Source organism: Triturus cristatus, chromosome 6 (assembly GCF_964204655.1).
Source record: "Triturus cristatus chromosome 6, aTriCri1.1, whole genome shotgun sequence".
In the NCBI taxonomy this organism is placed as follows: domain Eukaryota; kingdom Metazoa; phylum Chordata; class Amphibia; order Caudata; family Salamandridae; genus Triturus; species Triturus cristatus.
In genome coordinates, this window is record NC_140589.1 from 151,091,174 (window position 1) to 151,107,384 (window position 16,211).

Consider the following 16,211-nt stretch of genomic DNA (forward strand, 5'->3'; position numbering starts at 1 on the left):
CCAACTTAGATTTCTCATTTTGGAAATTTTACAAATAAGTTTAGATGAAGACAATTCCAAAATATTATCACAGAGACAGAGAGAGAGCTGGTGGATCAAAAAGTTTAATACTATGACTCTAAATGGTTTGAATGACAAAATGGACATGATCTGTTTTTTGTAACAGTTGCTTACGATCCTGAAATGGAACTGCTCTGTATAATGATAACTCATGGTATCAATAGATATGATCTGTCATCTGTAACAACTGTTGATGATCAGGAAATGGAACTGTTTGTCATTTTGGTACTCCACGGAGTTTTATCATGTAACACAACAATGAGATATCTATGTGTAGTAACCATCGTAGACATCTGTGTAGCACATATTGCGAACACCTACACACTATCTTTTCAAATACTGCGTCTTGTTTGATTATCTGCTTCAGCATACATCATGTCACCTTGGGTTTTCTGTTTAAGTTTACTTATCCCTCAGAATGATGACTATGAGATACAAGGTCACAATTTCAATAACAACTTCTTGGTATCAGGCACTTTTGGCAATTGTTAATGGACATTTTGTCTTAATGACTTAGAAGTTGAGCACTACGTTTCACATTCATTAACCTACATGGAGCGTTTTTGTTTTTTTTTGTTCCTTACACATAGTGTTTTTTGGTCAGTTTCCACTAGTATTTAATAACAACTTCTTGGTATCAGGCACTTTTGGTATTTGTTAAGAGATGTTTTTTCTTTAAGACTTGGAAGTTCAGCTCTACGTTTTACATTCATTAACCTACATGGAGCGTTTTTTTTGTTCCTTACATATAGTGTTTTGTGGTTAGTTTCCATTTCAACAAGTCACTCAGTGGGGTCTTTTTTTGACATGTGCTATCTGATATCTGTATCTTTTTCAGAAATCGGTGACATTTAGGCTTGAACACGATTATTATTTAGTTATGTAGATACATTTTCGAGGTTTTTTTGCATTGTCGGCGTCATGTTTCAAGATGGCGACCGTTCACGGGGTATTTTTCAGGTATACGCGAAGGGGAGAACCCCTTCTTTCTTATCTTTTTTTAAACACGGCGTTGAGTAAATGGGGTGTTGCACTACACACGTCAGTTTTGATCGGTCAACGGGTAGATTGAATTACAGGTAGGCGACGGCGTATTAGTTTAATCTGAGGCAATAGAATTATATACCCAGTGTATCCCAGGGCACAACCTTTCTTCATTCTACGTTCCAGCATCAACATTGGCCTGGATTACAGTCGTTGGGCTTCCCCTTTGGGACTCTGCACGGTTACACCTAGGAAATCATACACGAGGTATCTTTCAATGTTGGGACATGTATATTTTCATATTAGATAAACACATTATATGTGACTCATGAACTTGGAAACTTCCTGTTGTTTTCATTGTAGACTGCGTCAGTGTTCATTCACACAGTGAATTTGTTATTGAATGGCATCGGGAGTTCCTTTAGACATTCAGTAAGTGTGTTTCACATTAACATCATGGAGATTGGTGTTACTTTCTATTGTTTGTCGCATTGGTTGGAGTTTTACATCTAGGTCCACATTTTCACACACCTATTTACTCGTGCAGAGTTTGGGGAGTTCTCGGTAACTCTGCTTGATTTTTGGTGATCATCACACGTTTTGGTTCACGTTCGGGAGCACAAACATTAGCATGCTTTCGTGTACTTCTATCTCAAAGTCTTTATGTCCTTGCATGGCATATATAAATGGGTTGGTGCGATCCTCCATCTTCATCAAATGAGATAACTGACAATATGATGTTCATTATTTTGTTCATAGAGGCCCCTGAAGAAGGGAATTCCTATCCCATTGGGCATCTCCATCAGAATGTTAAAGGAATTTTGCCACAGTATATAATTCAAGAAATTTTGATTACATCTTTTTGTTAAAGAACCTTTTGTTGCTGTAACATTATAATGTATTTGGATTTGCTTATTCAGAGAAGGTAACAAATGTGAGAGAAAGAATCTCTATTTGAATAAGCAACGCAATGACGATGTAGAATTTGGTATTGTGAAATATTGTTTGACGTATCAGTTAGTGTGTGTTGTAACTCAATGCTGTGCGATCAGGCATCAAGTGCAGGAACACTTGTCAAGTGTTTGGATTATTAGTAGAGGCAGGCAACCTCTTCCCTGATTTGTACGCTAATAACTGGTAATTTTGATAATAAATGTAAATCGCCTATTATCAACCCTGCAATATAGGGTGTGCACAACACAATACAGTTCAAAGCATGAATCTCTGCCATTTTTTTACACATCTGGTTTTAGTCATGAACCTGCAGAGAGTAAATGCGAGCCAATGCATTATTTTGACTCATTTCAGGTATTGGGTGTTAGAGACTTTCTCCACAACCCACCAAATTTAAAGAGTTGACTGAATGGGATGGGGTGTTTTGTCCTCCTCTAAAGAGTCCTAGCAATTATTAGACAAAGGCAATAGGGCTTCAACAAAAATGAGAATTCGACATCTACAACTCTTGCTAACTGCTAGCTGCTAATTATGATCAATCTGAGATAGCAACTAGCAATATCGATATTCTAAACAAGGGCCTTAACCCATACCTATGCGGGAAGTGGCCGCCATAGCTCAATATGTCCATTTTCTTAAGTAAATTTTGTAATACTCTTTGCCTGGGTGTTTTTAATTCATGGTTTCATTCTTGCATATATGTGGAACAAATAAGTGTCAACGTTATTGTCTTGGTATCTATGTTTTCTTTCTTTCTGTTTTTTAAAATCTTTTTATTTCAAAAACAACATTGCAGTTACATTCACCACAGATAAAACATATTCACATTTCGCCTGGGCACATCTACAACCTGCTTAGCGTTCTTTATAACATCACTTGTAAGGTATCACTTCCTTCCTCCCTTATTCAGTCCATTCCCTCCTGGGTTTCCTCCCACCTCCTCAGTGATCTAGGAGGTGTACAAGGTTTGCCTCTAAAGTCATTCCATTTATTCCAAACCCTCCCCCACTTGCCGGGCATCCTCTATTAATATAGACTGCCTTCTCTGCAACCATACACCAGTCCATATCTCTCTTCTAATTCGACAAGGAGGGAGTTGTATCAGAAACCCATGCTCTTGCTATGTTTCTCTTGGCAATCATCAGTGCGAGGGTCACCCCTATTTGATCTCCTCTCCCCAAATCTGTTGCCTCCCACACTTTAAGGAGACACCATTTTGCTGAACTGAACAACTCACTCCTGTACACATTGTTTAAAGACTGCAGTACTGCTGCCCAATACTTATGGATTTTGGGGCAAGCCCATATTATATGAAAAAATGTGATCTCCAGCCTACAGCCCCTACGACAGAAAGTTTCAGTTTGTTTCCCCACCTTCATCAATGTGGTGCATGAGATGTAGGCCCTATGGAGAATTTTGAGTTGCACCAAACGAAAGCGGGCTCTAATAGCGGCCTCCCTGGGGGATGTCAGTGCCTCCATCCATTCCTCCTCTTGTATGTCTGGGATGTCATTCTCCCATTTCTCTCTCAAGTGGGTCAGCTGATTTGGTGCATTGTTTATATTTCTTATATGTCAGTGAGATTACCTTTTTGGTGAAATGTCCCTCCAACAATCTATTTTCAAGACGGGACGATTCTGGAAGGGGATCCCCTTTCGGCAGGACTGCCTGAAGGGTGTGTCGGAGTTGGAGGTAGTGGAACGTCTCAGTGGGGGCTAAATTGTAAACTTTCTGTAAGTCTGTGAATGGTCTTACATACCCTCCCCTCCAAACGTCTCTTACTGTTGAAACACCCAGCATTTCCCATTTGTCAAACCCCTGTCTCTCACCCAAACTGTCAAGAAGTTGTGATTCCCACAGGGGAGTCGCCTGTGTAATTTTATTTTTCCATTCCATCTCACCCAGTGTTGAATGCCAAATCTGGACTGTGAGAGCCTTGGGACCCATCAGTTGAAGTTTTTTCAGTGGGGTGTAAAGGGCATGTAGTTACCCTCTGGGCCCCAGCGTCAGCCGATCCATCCGGTATGTGGGATCGGTCATAGACTGCTGCGCCCATTGGTTCACTACCATTAGATGGTAGTGAACCAATGAGCTCTGTGGTAGTTCCGGATATCAGGGAGAGCTATTCCTCCATCATACCACCCCATTGTAAGCTTACTGAGAGCTAGTCTTGGTGCCCCACCATCCCACAATAGCTTTCTGTTCTCACCCTGTATGGATTTAAAGTAGTTGTCCTGCACCGGGAAGGGGGTATTGTGGAAGACGTAGAGAAAGCGTGGAAGTGCCATTATTTTTAAAAGGGTAGTCCTCCCCAAAAGAGAGAGAGGGAGTGCCCTCCAGTACTGAACATCCTCCTTCAGTCGGTTCAGCGGGGGTTGCAGATTTTTTGCCATAAACAGTTCTTGATTAGGCGTAACAAAAATACCCAGCTATTGGAACCCATCTGTCACCACCTGCGCTTCACATTCTCACTGTCTGCCCGTGTAAAATAAGGACCACTGATTTTGTCCAATTAATCGTATATTGGAGAACCTTCGGTAAGTGGCACATATATTGAGGATTCTAGAGATCGAGACACTGGGCGATGCCACATACAGAAGGGTATCGTTAGCATATAGTGATATCCTGTCTTCCCAATCAGCCGACCAGCGAAGACACCGTATTAGCGAATCTCCCCAAATCCAGGCCGCCAGTGGTCCGAGCGCCAATGCAAATAATAAAAGCGAGAGGGGACAACCCTGTCTGGTCCCACGATGCAGAATCCAGACTGGTCCAGATGTACACCTTGGGAATAATAGTGCTTAGTCGGCGGGCCAAGAGTTTGGCGAGGATTTCCGCCTAAGCATTTAGCAGGGAGATGGGACGGTAAGATCCGCATTGGTCCCTTGGTTTGCCGTCTTTGTGTATTACCACTAAGGAAGCTATTCTTTGGTCTAGGGGTAATGTGCCTGCCTCTTGGCTCTCCTTATACATTTCTAACAAGTGTGGAACTGTATGCTTGGCCGTGGTTTTATATATTTCGACTGGTATCTCATTTGGGCCCAGCGCCTTTCCTGATTTAACCTCCCTGAGGGCCTCTTGTAATTCTTCAATTGTTAACTCTGCATCTAAAGTTTGTATGTCCTCTTGTGTGTGTGGGGGAAGGGGTCTGTCTTTAAAGAGCTCAAGAGCCTGCTGAGTTGTGGCGGAGGATTCAGAGGTATAGTGGTTTGCGAATTCCTCTACAATATCCTGCGGGTCTATGAGGCGATCCATCTGTTGGCTCTTTCTTGTTTGTCTAGCCAAGCGATATGCCTCCCGGCCTTGTCCCCGTGTTCATATACTCTATACTTTGTTTCGTCCAGGGAGGCTCGTGCAGCATTTGTCGCCAAATCTTTATACTCTTGTTGTTTTAGACTCAGTTAATGTTTTGCTTCTTCGTTATCCAACCTTACTACTTGTTGTTCAAGTTCTAGAATACTCTATCCACCTCCGCCACCTCATTTCTTTTTTCCCTCTTGTGTCCCATCATTAATGATAGTGCTTTCCCTCTAGTTTTGTATGCCTCCCACAACGTCAGTGAGGAAACCACTGAGGTTTCGTTCTCCTTCAAAATAATTTTCAGTCGCTTGAACAAGTTCTTCTCTGATTTGGGGAATTTTCGGTTACCTGGCGTTTATGGCAATTACGCTCCTAAATTTTTGTTTGCTAACCGAGTACTTTTCCCATACGGGGGACTGGTCGGATATTACTCTTGGGAAATATCTAACTTCACTAAAGCCCTGAATCTGGGTGGAGGTCTCCTCGGCGTGCTTCAACATCCTACGCATGCTACGAAAGATCTTTTGGTGGATCCCCTCAGAGACCAGGAAGACCGTCACCCAGGCCCTCGTCACCAGCCGACTGGACTACGGCAACGCCCTCTACGCCGGGACCACCGCCAAGCTCCAGAAGAGACTCCAGCGGATCCAAAACGCCTCAGCCAGACTCATCCTCGACATCCCACGATCCAGCCACATCTCCGGTCATCTGAGAGACCTTCACTGGCTCCCCATCAACAAGAGAATCACCTTCCGCCTCCTCACCCACGCACACAAAGCCCTACACGACCAAGGCCCGAGCTACCTCAACAGCCGAGTCAACTTCTACGCTCCCAAACGCCACCTCCGATCAGCCAACCACGCCCTCGCCGCCGTCCCCCGCATCCGAAGAGCGACTACAGGAGGAAGGTCCTTCTCCTACCTGGCCGCCAAGACCTGGAACTCCCTCCCGTCCGACCTGCGCCTGACCCAAGACCACCTCTCCTTCAGGAAGAAGCTGAAGACCTGGCTGTTCGAGCAGTAGCGGCACCCCCCCTCCCCAGCGCCTTGAGACCCTACGGGTATGTAGCGCGCTTTATAAGTGTCACTGATTGATTGATTGATTGATTGAGGGCATGACTAGGAGGTCTATCCTAGATCTACTATTATGCACACTAGAGCGAAATGTATATTCCCTCTTCAGCGGGTTTCTAGCTCTCCAGACATCGGAGAGACCGAGGGCTCTGAGGAAGTCGGCCAACTGTGTCTGAGCTGCATGGAATTTTCTGGCTGGTTGTCTATATAAAGCATCATCTACTGCCATGTTGAAATCTCCACCAATGATAAGGTGGCCTGTCTGTTATTCTAGTAGCAGCTTTCCCAGTTCTGGGACAGTCGACCTTGCTAGAGACAGCGGTACATACACCAAACGTATATTGAATGTTTCACCATCCAATTTACCCGAAATAGCTGTGTACCTTCCCAACTTGTCCCCCCATGTCCACTCTACAATAAGTGGGAATCGTTTCTTAAGAAGAATCTCGGTGTCCCTGGAACTAGTGGTGAATCCTGCATGACTCTCCATCCTATACCCCCAATGATCCAATGCCTTACATTTATTACCCAGTAAGTGGGTTTCTTGGAGGAGGATCACATCTGGGGCATGTCTTTTGATGAACTGGCTCACTATAACTCGTTTGATTGTGTCACCCAACCTGTTGACATTCCACGTCAGCAGCTTGAGTTCACGTGTCACTGTGTGTGCCATACCCGACATTGACAGGTGTTATGCTTCTGGTGGACCCAGGAGAGGCCCTTCTCTCTAGGACTTACTAGCTTGTCGCTTGTGAAGTGCACTCCAAATGATCGTATTGCTGTGTGGTAAAATCAAAATTAACATAAACTCACCCAACGGGGTGCCTAACCCCACCTCCCTGCCTTCCCCGGATCCCTTGGAACCACCCCCACCCCGCAAACCCTGCCTGACGGACCCAACCAGCCCGACCCCAACACAGGAGAGTGCCTGTCCCCCCCCCCCATTGATTAGAGTCCGGAGAACATGCACCTCCCCATTAGCCCAGATTCTCTGCCCCCCCCCAGTTCACGTTCTGATTGGCAATTGTCCCCCACCTCCATTCAGTTAAATAGGAGCCAAAGTCAGCCTTTGTGCGGTGCATTATGCACAGTTTGTTTGCTTTTTCGGATTCAGTTTGTCTCGCATCTGCTCGGCATTTCTGTCGAAGGGGAAGAGCCCCCACGATACATCACTCCATCACCCCAATTCCATAAAAGTCGCTTGATCTACCATGATACTCAGTCTCTCTCCCGCGATGCTATATTATCTCTCCCAACCTGCCTCTCCAAAGTCTCACTTTCGGTCGATCTGGACGTTTTCCTGGGTCTTGAGCTGTGCATCCCTTTGGTTGGGGAGCGCCCTACTGTGTGCCAGCCTTCTATCCAGGCCCATGCCTCCTCAGGTGTTTCGAAAAACCACGACTTTCCACCATCTTCCACTCTGAGCTTCGCCGGGTACATCATTAAATAACTCACTTCCCTCTTCCTCAACTCTTGCTTCACCGCCAGAAATGTTCTCCTCTGCCTTTGCACTTTCTGGTGTAAGCCGGGAAGAAGGATATTCGTTCGTTCTCATACGTGACCAGCGGGGCCACCCTGGCCGTCTGAAGCACTACACCTCGATCCCTATAGTGGAGGAGGCGGGCCTGTATGGGTCGCGGCGGGGCCCCTGGTCGTGGTCTCCCTCTTGGTACTCTGTGGGCTCTCTCCACCGTGAATAGTTTCGATAGCCCTCAGGGTTGTAGCTATTTGCCGATGAGGTTTTCAACAAATAAATTCCCCTAGGATACGAATGTTGTTCCTCCTCGACCTTCCCTTGAAATCTTCCAGCTTTGCTTCCAAGCTGTATGCCATTGCCTGGAGTTCCCCCACCTTTTCCTGTAGGGCTTTAGTGTCTTGTGCTAGAGTCCCAGTGGTTTCCTCCATTACTTGGAGCCTGGAGCCCATATTGCGTAAACCTGCCCGTATCAGGGTCACCGTATCAATCCTTCCCACTAGGGCTGTTCGCACTCCCTGAATCGCGGCCATGATGTCGTGCAGCGAGAGTGGTTCACCTGTTGCCTGATGTTGCGGTGTCGCCGACCGTTGGTCTTCGTGGGGGTCCGACCCCTCCGGGCCCTTGGGTAGTGCAAATTTATCCATTTTCATTTGGTGAGAGCTCATGATCCCCCCGGGGGCCGGTCCCATCGAGGGGGGAAGGAGGGTTGGATTAGGGTCCCCGGGTACTCCCTGCCACCTGCTGTAGGCAAATTGTACCTCTGCACGGCCTGTCAAGGTTCCCCAAAGGCCCTAACGTTCCCGGAGACACCCTGTCGTTATGGGTTATCCACCAGTAAGTCCTGGGCCTTCCAGCATGTTCAAATTGGGCCCCCCACACTTGCTGGGCCTCTGCATGGTGTCGCTGCCCTTCTTCTGCTGCTATCGGTGCACCGTGCTGGGGTCCGTGCACAGGGACGCCACCGTATTCCACTGCGCCTGCCCTCTCCTGCTGTCGGCGCTCAAGTATTCTGTGGCCTTTTGGGTTTTCGCTTGTGGAAGACAGGTCTACTTCTCCAGGCCCCTGCCACACCTCAGTAGTATCGACGCTGAGCCACGCTCTGCTGTGTATGTTTGTCTTCGTCGATCACCGTAACTCTGCCTCTCGTACTCGAGGCCGGGGCTTTCGACAGTCTGGCAGGCCGCAGTCCGTTCTTCTCACCCACTGCAGTCTCGGAGGGCGTATGAGACAGGTCTACCTCAACAGGCCCCCGCCGCACCTCAATTGTCTCGCCGACCAAGCCACGCTCTATTGTGAGGGTTTGGGCGCGGTTGGTCTAGCCCACACTCACTGTCGGCGGGCCCCCGGCACAGGCCATCGTGGTGGAATGTATTCCGGTGCTGGCTCCCATTTAGTGGTCGGTCCCTCTGGTACCGAGTTTTTCACCTGGGTTCTGTCCCTTACACGTTCTTCGCCAACCACCGTAACTCTACCTCAGGGGCGGCTGGTGACATTTTAAAGTGGTGAGGCGTAAAATGATTGGTATACTTCACCGTTGCGAGCGAGCGTAGCGAGCGAGGCCGAACCCCTATAAGGAGGGTTCGGGGGGGTTCTGCCCCCGAGAAAATTTTGAAAAAAGAGAAGAGAAATGGTGCATTTTCAAGCAAATTTGAGAAAGCAGGAAGGTTAATAAAGCAATTGTGAAAGTGCAGTTATAACATTAATAAAGAGATGTCATATAACATAGGTAGCTGCTTATTCAGTATAACCACAGAGCTTCATAACAGACTTCGAGATACAATGCATTTCTGAGTACCTCACTCACAGATGTTTTTATTTAACATTAACAAACTAAACTGGTTGCAAAGTAGCAGCATTCAAAATTGTTTACTTTTTGTAAATGAAATCAGCACGTCTCTCTTTAAGAGCAGCAAACTTTTCAATAACTTTAGTGTTAAAGTCCGGGATTTTCTGAACTAGCTTGCTCTCTACAGAGAGCATTGCCAAAGCATTGAGTCTTTCCTCAAGCATGGTGTTTCTCAGGAATGTCTTAATCCTCTTTAAGGCTGAAAAACATCGTTCTGCCTCGACTGTTGTCATAGGAGTGGTTATGACAATTTTAAGTAAAGCCACTGTCTCTCCAAGTGACTTTTCCATATTAAGTTTATGTATTAAAGCCAGCAAAGACAAGGCACTTGTGGCCTTCCGGTACACAGGCATTCCGTACAGTACAGTCAACTCAGTTCTCAGCTCTTCTTTATTGAGCATAGGATAAGCTCCCACAGCCTCATTCAGAGCACGCTCCGGGAAGGATTAATCATATTTGGCAAACTGTTGACTTTGCAATAATCTGGCACTCACCAAATGTTTTGTGAAAGAAAAATGCTCTTTTGCCTGCACAATTACAATGTCACAGATCTCCTTTGCAATTCGGACCATAGTGGTGATGTTTTTCCTGTGGTTTGAGAAAATAGATTTCTCTGGCAGTTTGCTGTCTAAATTGTCAACCCCATCTCTCACTTTGCTTATGCTTTGGACAAACATAGTAGTATATACTTGCACTTTGACAGTATCTATCTCTCGTGCTTGTAACTGATTGTATAACAGGTCGAAAGCTACCATTATATCATGAAATAAAAACAGTAAGAACTGAAACTCTCTGTCTTGTAGTGTTCTACCAAAGCCATGGGCTTCAATCTGACTTTTGTAATCAAACTCATCATTAGCTTCTATGGCTTCAAAACATTTCAGAAGGTCCTCTCTATGTTCATAGATTAGGTTGACTGTACGGATGTTAAAGTTCCAACGAGTTGAGGATCCCCTTGGAACGCTTTTGTCTACAATGTCATGAAGTGCTTCTGTTCTTTTGGGGGAACGCGAGAAGAATGCTGCCATGCCTCCTATATCCTGAAAGAAAATTCGTGTCTCGGTGATCTTTGATACTGCCTGTTGCATAATAAGATTAAGTTGGTGAGCGTAACAGTGCACATAATGAGCATTAGGGTACACATCTCGAATTCTCTTCTGAACTCCACTAAGGCTTCCACTCATTACGGACGCACCATCATAGCTTTGCGCAATAAGTTTTTTTTTTTGAGGCAGCTCTGGAAAAATTAAGCTCAGTTGACGCAGTATAGCTGCAGTAATGGTTTCTGCACTAGAGTCTCTTAAATGTGTGAAACCATAGAACCTCTCCACAACTTGTCTGTCATTGTCAATGTATCGAAACACTAATACGGACTGTGTTTTAGTGGCCACATCAGTGGTGTCATCAGCCTGAATAGCCACAAAGTCTGTGTTTTGCAATTCTTCAACAATATGGCTTCTCATAATTTCGAGCATACACTCAAGAAGTTCATTTTGTATTGTTTTAGAGGTGCCCTTAAAGACTGTAGCACGTGCTAAATGTGCTTCCATATCCTTGTCTATGCTTGCTATTAAATCCACAAGGCCTTTGAATATTCCAGGATTTGGGGAACCTTCCGATTCATCATGGCCTCGCAATGGCAGTTCAAAAGCACCACAGAAACGAATGCAATCAATTATTTTGGATAGAATCTGTCTGTTCCTATCAACTGCTTCATTGTGTTTCTGTATTGCTTTGCGGTATGCATCACTTATCTGCTGCTCAATCGGAGCATCTTCCCCCAACATTCCCAGTCTAGTCAGGTTTTCCATATGCTTTCTTGTGCGTGAATGCTTCTTTATTTTTTCAGACAAATACTTCAAGTCTGTTACTCCTTGATTTGTCCAAGAAAACTCACCACCAAACAGCAAGCAGGGGAAGCAGAACAGAGAATTTCTTAAAGGGCACCCTGTAAGCCAATCAGCTTTTGTGTACCAGGCGTTTGAGAATGTACGTGTGGACATTTTACCTCTGTCCTGGGAAGTTTGCTGTAGTTTTAGGTCAGGCCGATGAGGTCCCAATTGCTTTAAATCTATTTTCTCTTGAAGTGGCCGTGCCTGGAATGACCTTGTAATCAGCTCTTGTACTGTATTCATGATGCCGATGCTGGCCTTACCAATATATATTAAAGAAACCTGCCAATAATCAAAGTACAACATATAAGGTGCGGTGCAATAATATCAAATTTCAGTATAAATACATATATCTTGTGCAGTATCGCAATAAATCTCCAACAGCTCCCCTTTGCACAACATGACTGCTAAAAATACAGCCTTACTGCCTGCTGCCTCTGTGTGCCATAGTGGTTGCTGAAGGCACTGAAACAGACACTGCTTGAGGGCCTTGAACAAGGCAAGGGATAGATAGTGCTGTTAACAACCGTTATTGCCCAAATCACAGGGCTAAGGCTCTTAGTAAATTCCATCCACTGAGGGTACAATGTTCAGAATGTGTGCCTACCCCAACCACCATGTACAGTGACCACACACATAGCTCTAACTCCAATCTAAAAACAAAATAGCATAAGTTTCCTTACCTTTAACTCTGGTGTTTGCTGGGTCGTAGCCGGGGTGAAAGAGCAGCAAAGGAGGTCTTGTTCTTCGCCGGAAATATGACCAAAAATTGGGTAAGGGTTGTCAAGCTTTAGAAGGTGCTGAAAATAAAAAATAACGTGCTGTAACTAGACAAGCATTGCTTTTAAAATACAAGTAATCCCAATGAATTTTACCAGCGTCAGTTCTTCAAGTTAACATAAAATAACTACAGTGTTCTTAAAATATTTATTTTGTTTGATGTTCGGGGAAACCAGACTTTTTTTAGTCTGGTACGTTAAAATTATCCATTGGAACCTGCTTACATTTAAATATAATTTTCCATTTCCATTTCCATTTCCAAATGTAATAATGATATGATTTTTAGCTTTCAGCATCTTTATGGAATACAATAGATCACAATTTTAAATTCAAATTATCCTTTAATCAATACATTAAGAAGTGCAGCAGAGAACCATAACTTGTGAAATAGTGTAAATATGTGCAAGAACCTATTCAAAATTATTTTAGCTTGTATTTTGTTAAACAAAACTCGAATGTATCGTTTATCCTTGCACAACAGAGTAATTCTGCAAAGTGACTGAGCTATAATTCAGTAACTTCGGCAATTTAATTACTTTACTGGACGCACTTGCAGAATTTTAAAGAACGTTTTCCCTGGAACAGGTTTTCAACTTTCGGATTTTAGTACGTTCCTGTGTGTCTTCGAACAGTTTTAACTGATGCAGAACAAACATATACAGAAAGCTACATGAACTTCAGTTTTAATTCAAGAATTCTGTTAAAGTCCCCCTGCATGCTAAGTTTGAGCATTTACAAATCAAATATTTTGTCAGTCATTCTTTCAGCGACAACTAAGCATTGCACACTGTTTAGTTTTCCAATAGCGAAAGATATTTGTCAACTATTGGTTAATTAATTCGTTTTAGCCCTGACGTGTGTTTATAATTTCATTGTCTTGTTTTCTTTTCCAGCAAGAGAGTTTGCCAATAACCTCTTTCTTTTGCAAGCAAAAACCTGAGAGACAGCAAAGAATCGTTTTTTATGCTTTATTTAGTCTTATATTAGTTATGTTTTCTTTTTCTTGAGAGATAAAGCTACCACAGTTTCTTCTTATGTGGTTGTAACCAAGGTAAAGCAAATAAAACAATAATTCACACAAAAAAACATGTCCATATGCACACAACCTGCACATATGCCGAGAGAGAAATACGCGCACACAAATGCAAACGCATGAACGAGCAGTCACATTCGGATACTTGGGCACTTGTCCATACACACAAATGTGCACACGGACACATTAAAACACAGGCATGCTTTGAGGAGACAAGCAGATACACGCTCACATATGTTTACAGATAAACATGCATACATACACAGTGACATTTTATGGCTTTACAGCGACGTTATGCATGGAAATGTCTGTCACAGCTTTCGGTTGCAGTAGAATATTTCCCATCAAGCCATTTTTAACCTTGTGCTGTAGAGTTCTGGCCGAAAACTGCTCGCAGGTAGAAGTACCGACCTGCACAGCAAAAACTTTAACAAGCAATAGCTACTGCATATGTGAATATAATGCTGCATGAGCATACTCCAGGTGGTTCATGCGTTTGCTGCCGGGATTGCAACCATAACACAGGTTGACATTGAACTCTAGGGGCTTCGCCTCAGTAGGTCGCCATTTTGAGGTCAAAGCAATCGGATGAATTGAGCTGAAAAGTAACACCTGTTAAACACAGTGCTATGATACCGCAATACTGGCAAAGAGCACTATATTAACAGGAGCGTAGCTTGGTCAGTAAGATGAGGGTAAGGGGGCTTCAGATCCACCAACAACAAGGCTGGCATATAACTTTAATACATTAAGCCAAGCAGGGTTCATGAGAGTGGCTTAAGCGAAGTGGAAAGGGAGAAGAATGCGGCCAGGCAGGAGTGCTCAGAAGAAAACAATCTTTTGAAATAATCAACATTTTTGAGGACTTTCACAACAGAGGGAGAGAGTGTGTGTGCATGTTTGCCTATGTGTAAAAATGCCTAGTGAAATCCGACAGACACCCAGCGTACCCGACTGAAAACACATGCACCCACCCAAACATCAGAAAGTACATTTATTAGGGGGTGTGACACCCCAAACACCCCCCCCCCTGAAGCTACTCCCCTGTATATTAAGAATTGGTTATTACTGGGGAGAAAAAATGCTGATTTCACGTATTTGATTTTGGAGAACACCCAGGAGCCTCAGATGCCAAACACCGTCTTGGTTTTATGTTTTGTTTGTTCTCGTAATTACAGTCAAGGGATTTGAACCCTAAAGCGTAGGTCTAGCCAGGGAGGAGACACCACTACATCACCGGCTCGCCCTGCACCCCAAGCCAAGAACTTAGATGACTGGGTGAGAGCATGCTCTAGAGGGTAGTATAAAATCTCATATGCAGACTCACTCGACTTTTCATCTTTCTAGTGACAAAGACCCGTACACAAATGGAGGCCCAGTGAAAATGTTATTCAAGCACCAAGGCTGTGTGCGAGTGACAGGTGGCTAATAGTTACTGCGTTTTCTCTGAAAAAAAGTAAGTTTAAACGCTCACTCAGCTATCGGCATCTCGAAACATAATGTCTACCAGGCACTAAAGTCTACGGCAGAGCTCTCAGGGGGACAGCCGGTGCGCTAGGTCAGTTCGAAATTTGGCAGGGCTCACACTCAACTATTCATCCTTCCGGGGCCGGTACGCTCTGTGTGTATGCGAGCTGATGTATTACTACCACTCTACAGTAAACTTAAAGTCGACTTTGTGGTGTGTTCTGGATGAAACCAATAGCATAGGGAGTGCATGGGATACCATTTTATTTCCGCAACTCTGACCTCGGCAGAGACTCCTAGGCGTCTCCCACGCCTAGGAGTGGGTCACCTGACCCGCAAAGGGTCACCGCATCAGGACCTCTTCACCTGGTGTCAAAGGGCACATTCAACGCTTCCAGTTCCACACCCAAACCGAATTTCACACGTGTCGCTGTTATTTATTTAAATCTTTTTGGGGTATCCACCCCCCACAGGTGTTAAAGTGTGAGCAGCTGCCCCGGGGCGTGAGGGGGCAGCATGTTTACGAAGTACCTACAAGTTAGTACTCAAACACTGCGCTCCGTCTGTTGCACTTTTTAAAGAGGACTTGTCGCACTGGCAGCCCTGGGGGGAGGGGAGGGGGTCGCACTGGCAGCCCTGGGGGGGGGGGGGTCGCACTGGCAGCCCTGGGGGGAGGGCGGGGGTGGCGGGGGGGTCTCGTGAGAGGTGGCCGCGCTTCTGGACGTGTAGTGGCATGAGAATGAGATGCTCGGACCTCTGGAAGTACCAGGCCTATCCCCCCTCCTTGAGCAGAGACGCCGCTGGAGGTACCGGACCTCTACCACCCTAACGGCGTGGGCAGGGGCCTGAACTGGTCAGCCCGTACAGTTCCAGCTGTCCTGCGGGTCTTTCCCAGAGTACACCTCGACTGGCTGCAAAAACCGAGAAATTCATGGGCTAGCCCTGGGTTGAGAAGTTGTGTAAATCAAACGGGATGGCACACAAGACATTGCCTTGAGTTCTCAGTCAGTTAAAGCCGTGTACACCGTAGGTTCTGTACTGTCTCACATTCAGTGTTCATTCTGTATTAATACACAGAATTTCCTTCAGAGTAGCACGACGATGGAGTGTCAAGTGAAGTTGAAGTTGCACACAATTTTATATCAAGACTGGAAAAAGACAACAATCAAGGCAGCTATCAGGTTGTGCAATACTTACTTTTCAGGTACTTTTATGCAGTGATCACGACACACACGAGACACGACGAGTCACTCAGTCAGTCACACGACGGGTCCTGACTCTGTACGCACCGCCGCCACGAGGCTATGCAATGCAGACAGTGTGGCACCACCGCGTGCGTGATGAC

The 16,211-nt window shown here is 45.1% G+C and overlaps 1 protein-coding gene across 1 annotated transcript in view; it reads right to left on the minus strand.

Moving 5' to 3' along the window:
• The window catches only part of LOC146816540 (uncharacterized), a 125,736-nt gene that overhangs the window by 16,941 nt on the left and 92,584 nt on the right, over positions 1-16,211 (minus strand). The window contains exons 2-3 of the mRNA XM_085610383.1: positions 12,270-12,386; positions 11,703-11,868 (exon numbers count right to left, since the gene is read on the minus strand). Of these exons, the coding sequence (XP_085466509.1) occupies positions 11,703-11,868; positions 12,270-12,386 (283 nt within the window). The remainder of the gene's footprint in view (positions 1-11,702; positions 11,869-12,269; positions 12,387-16,211) is intronic.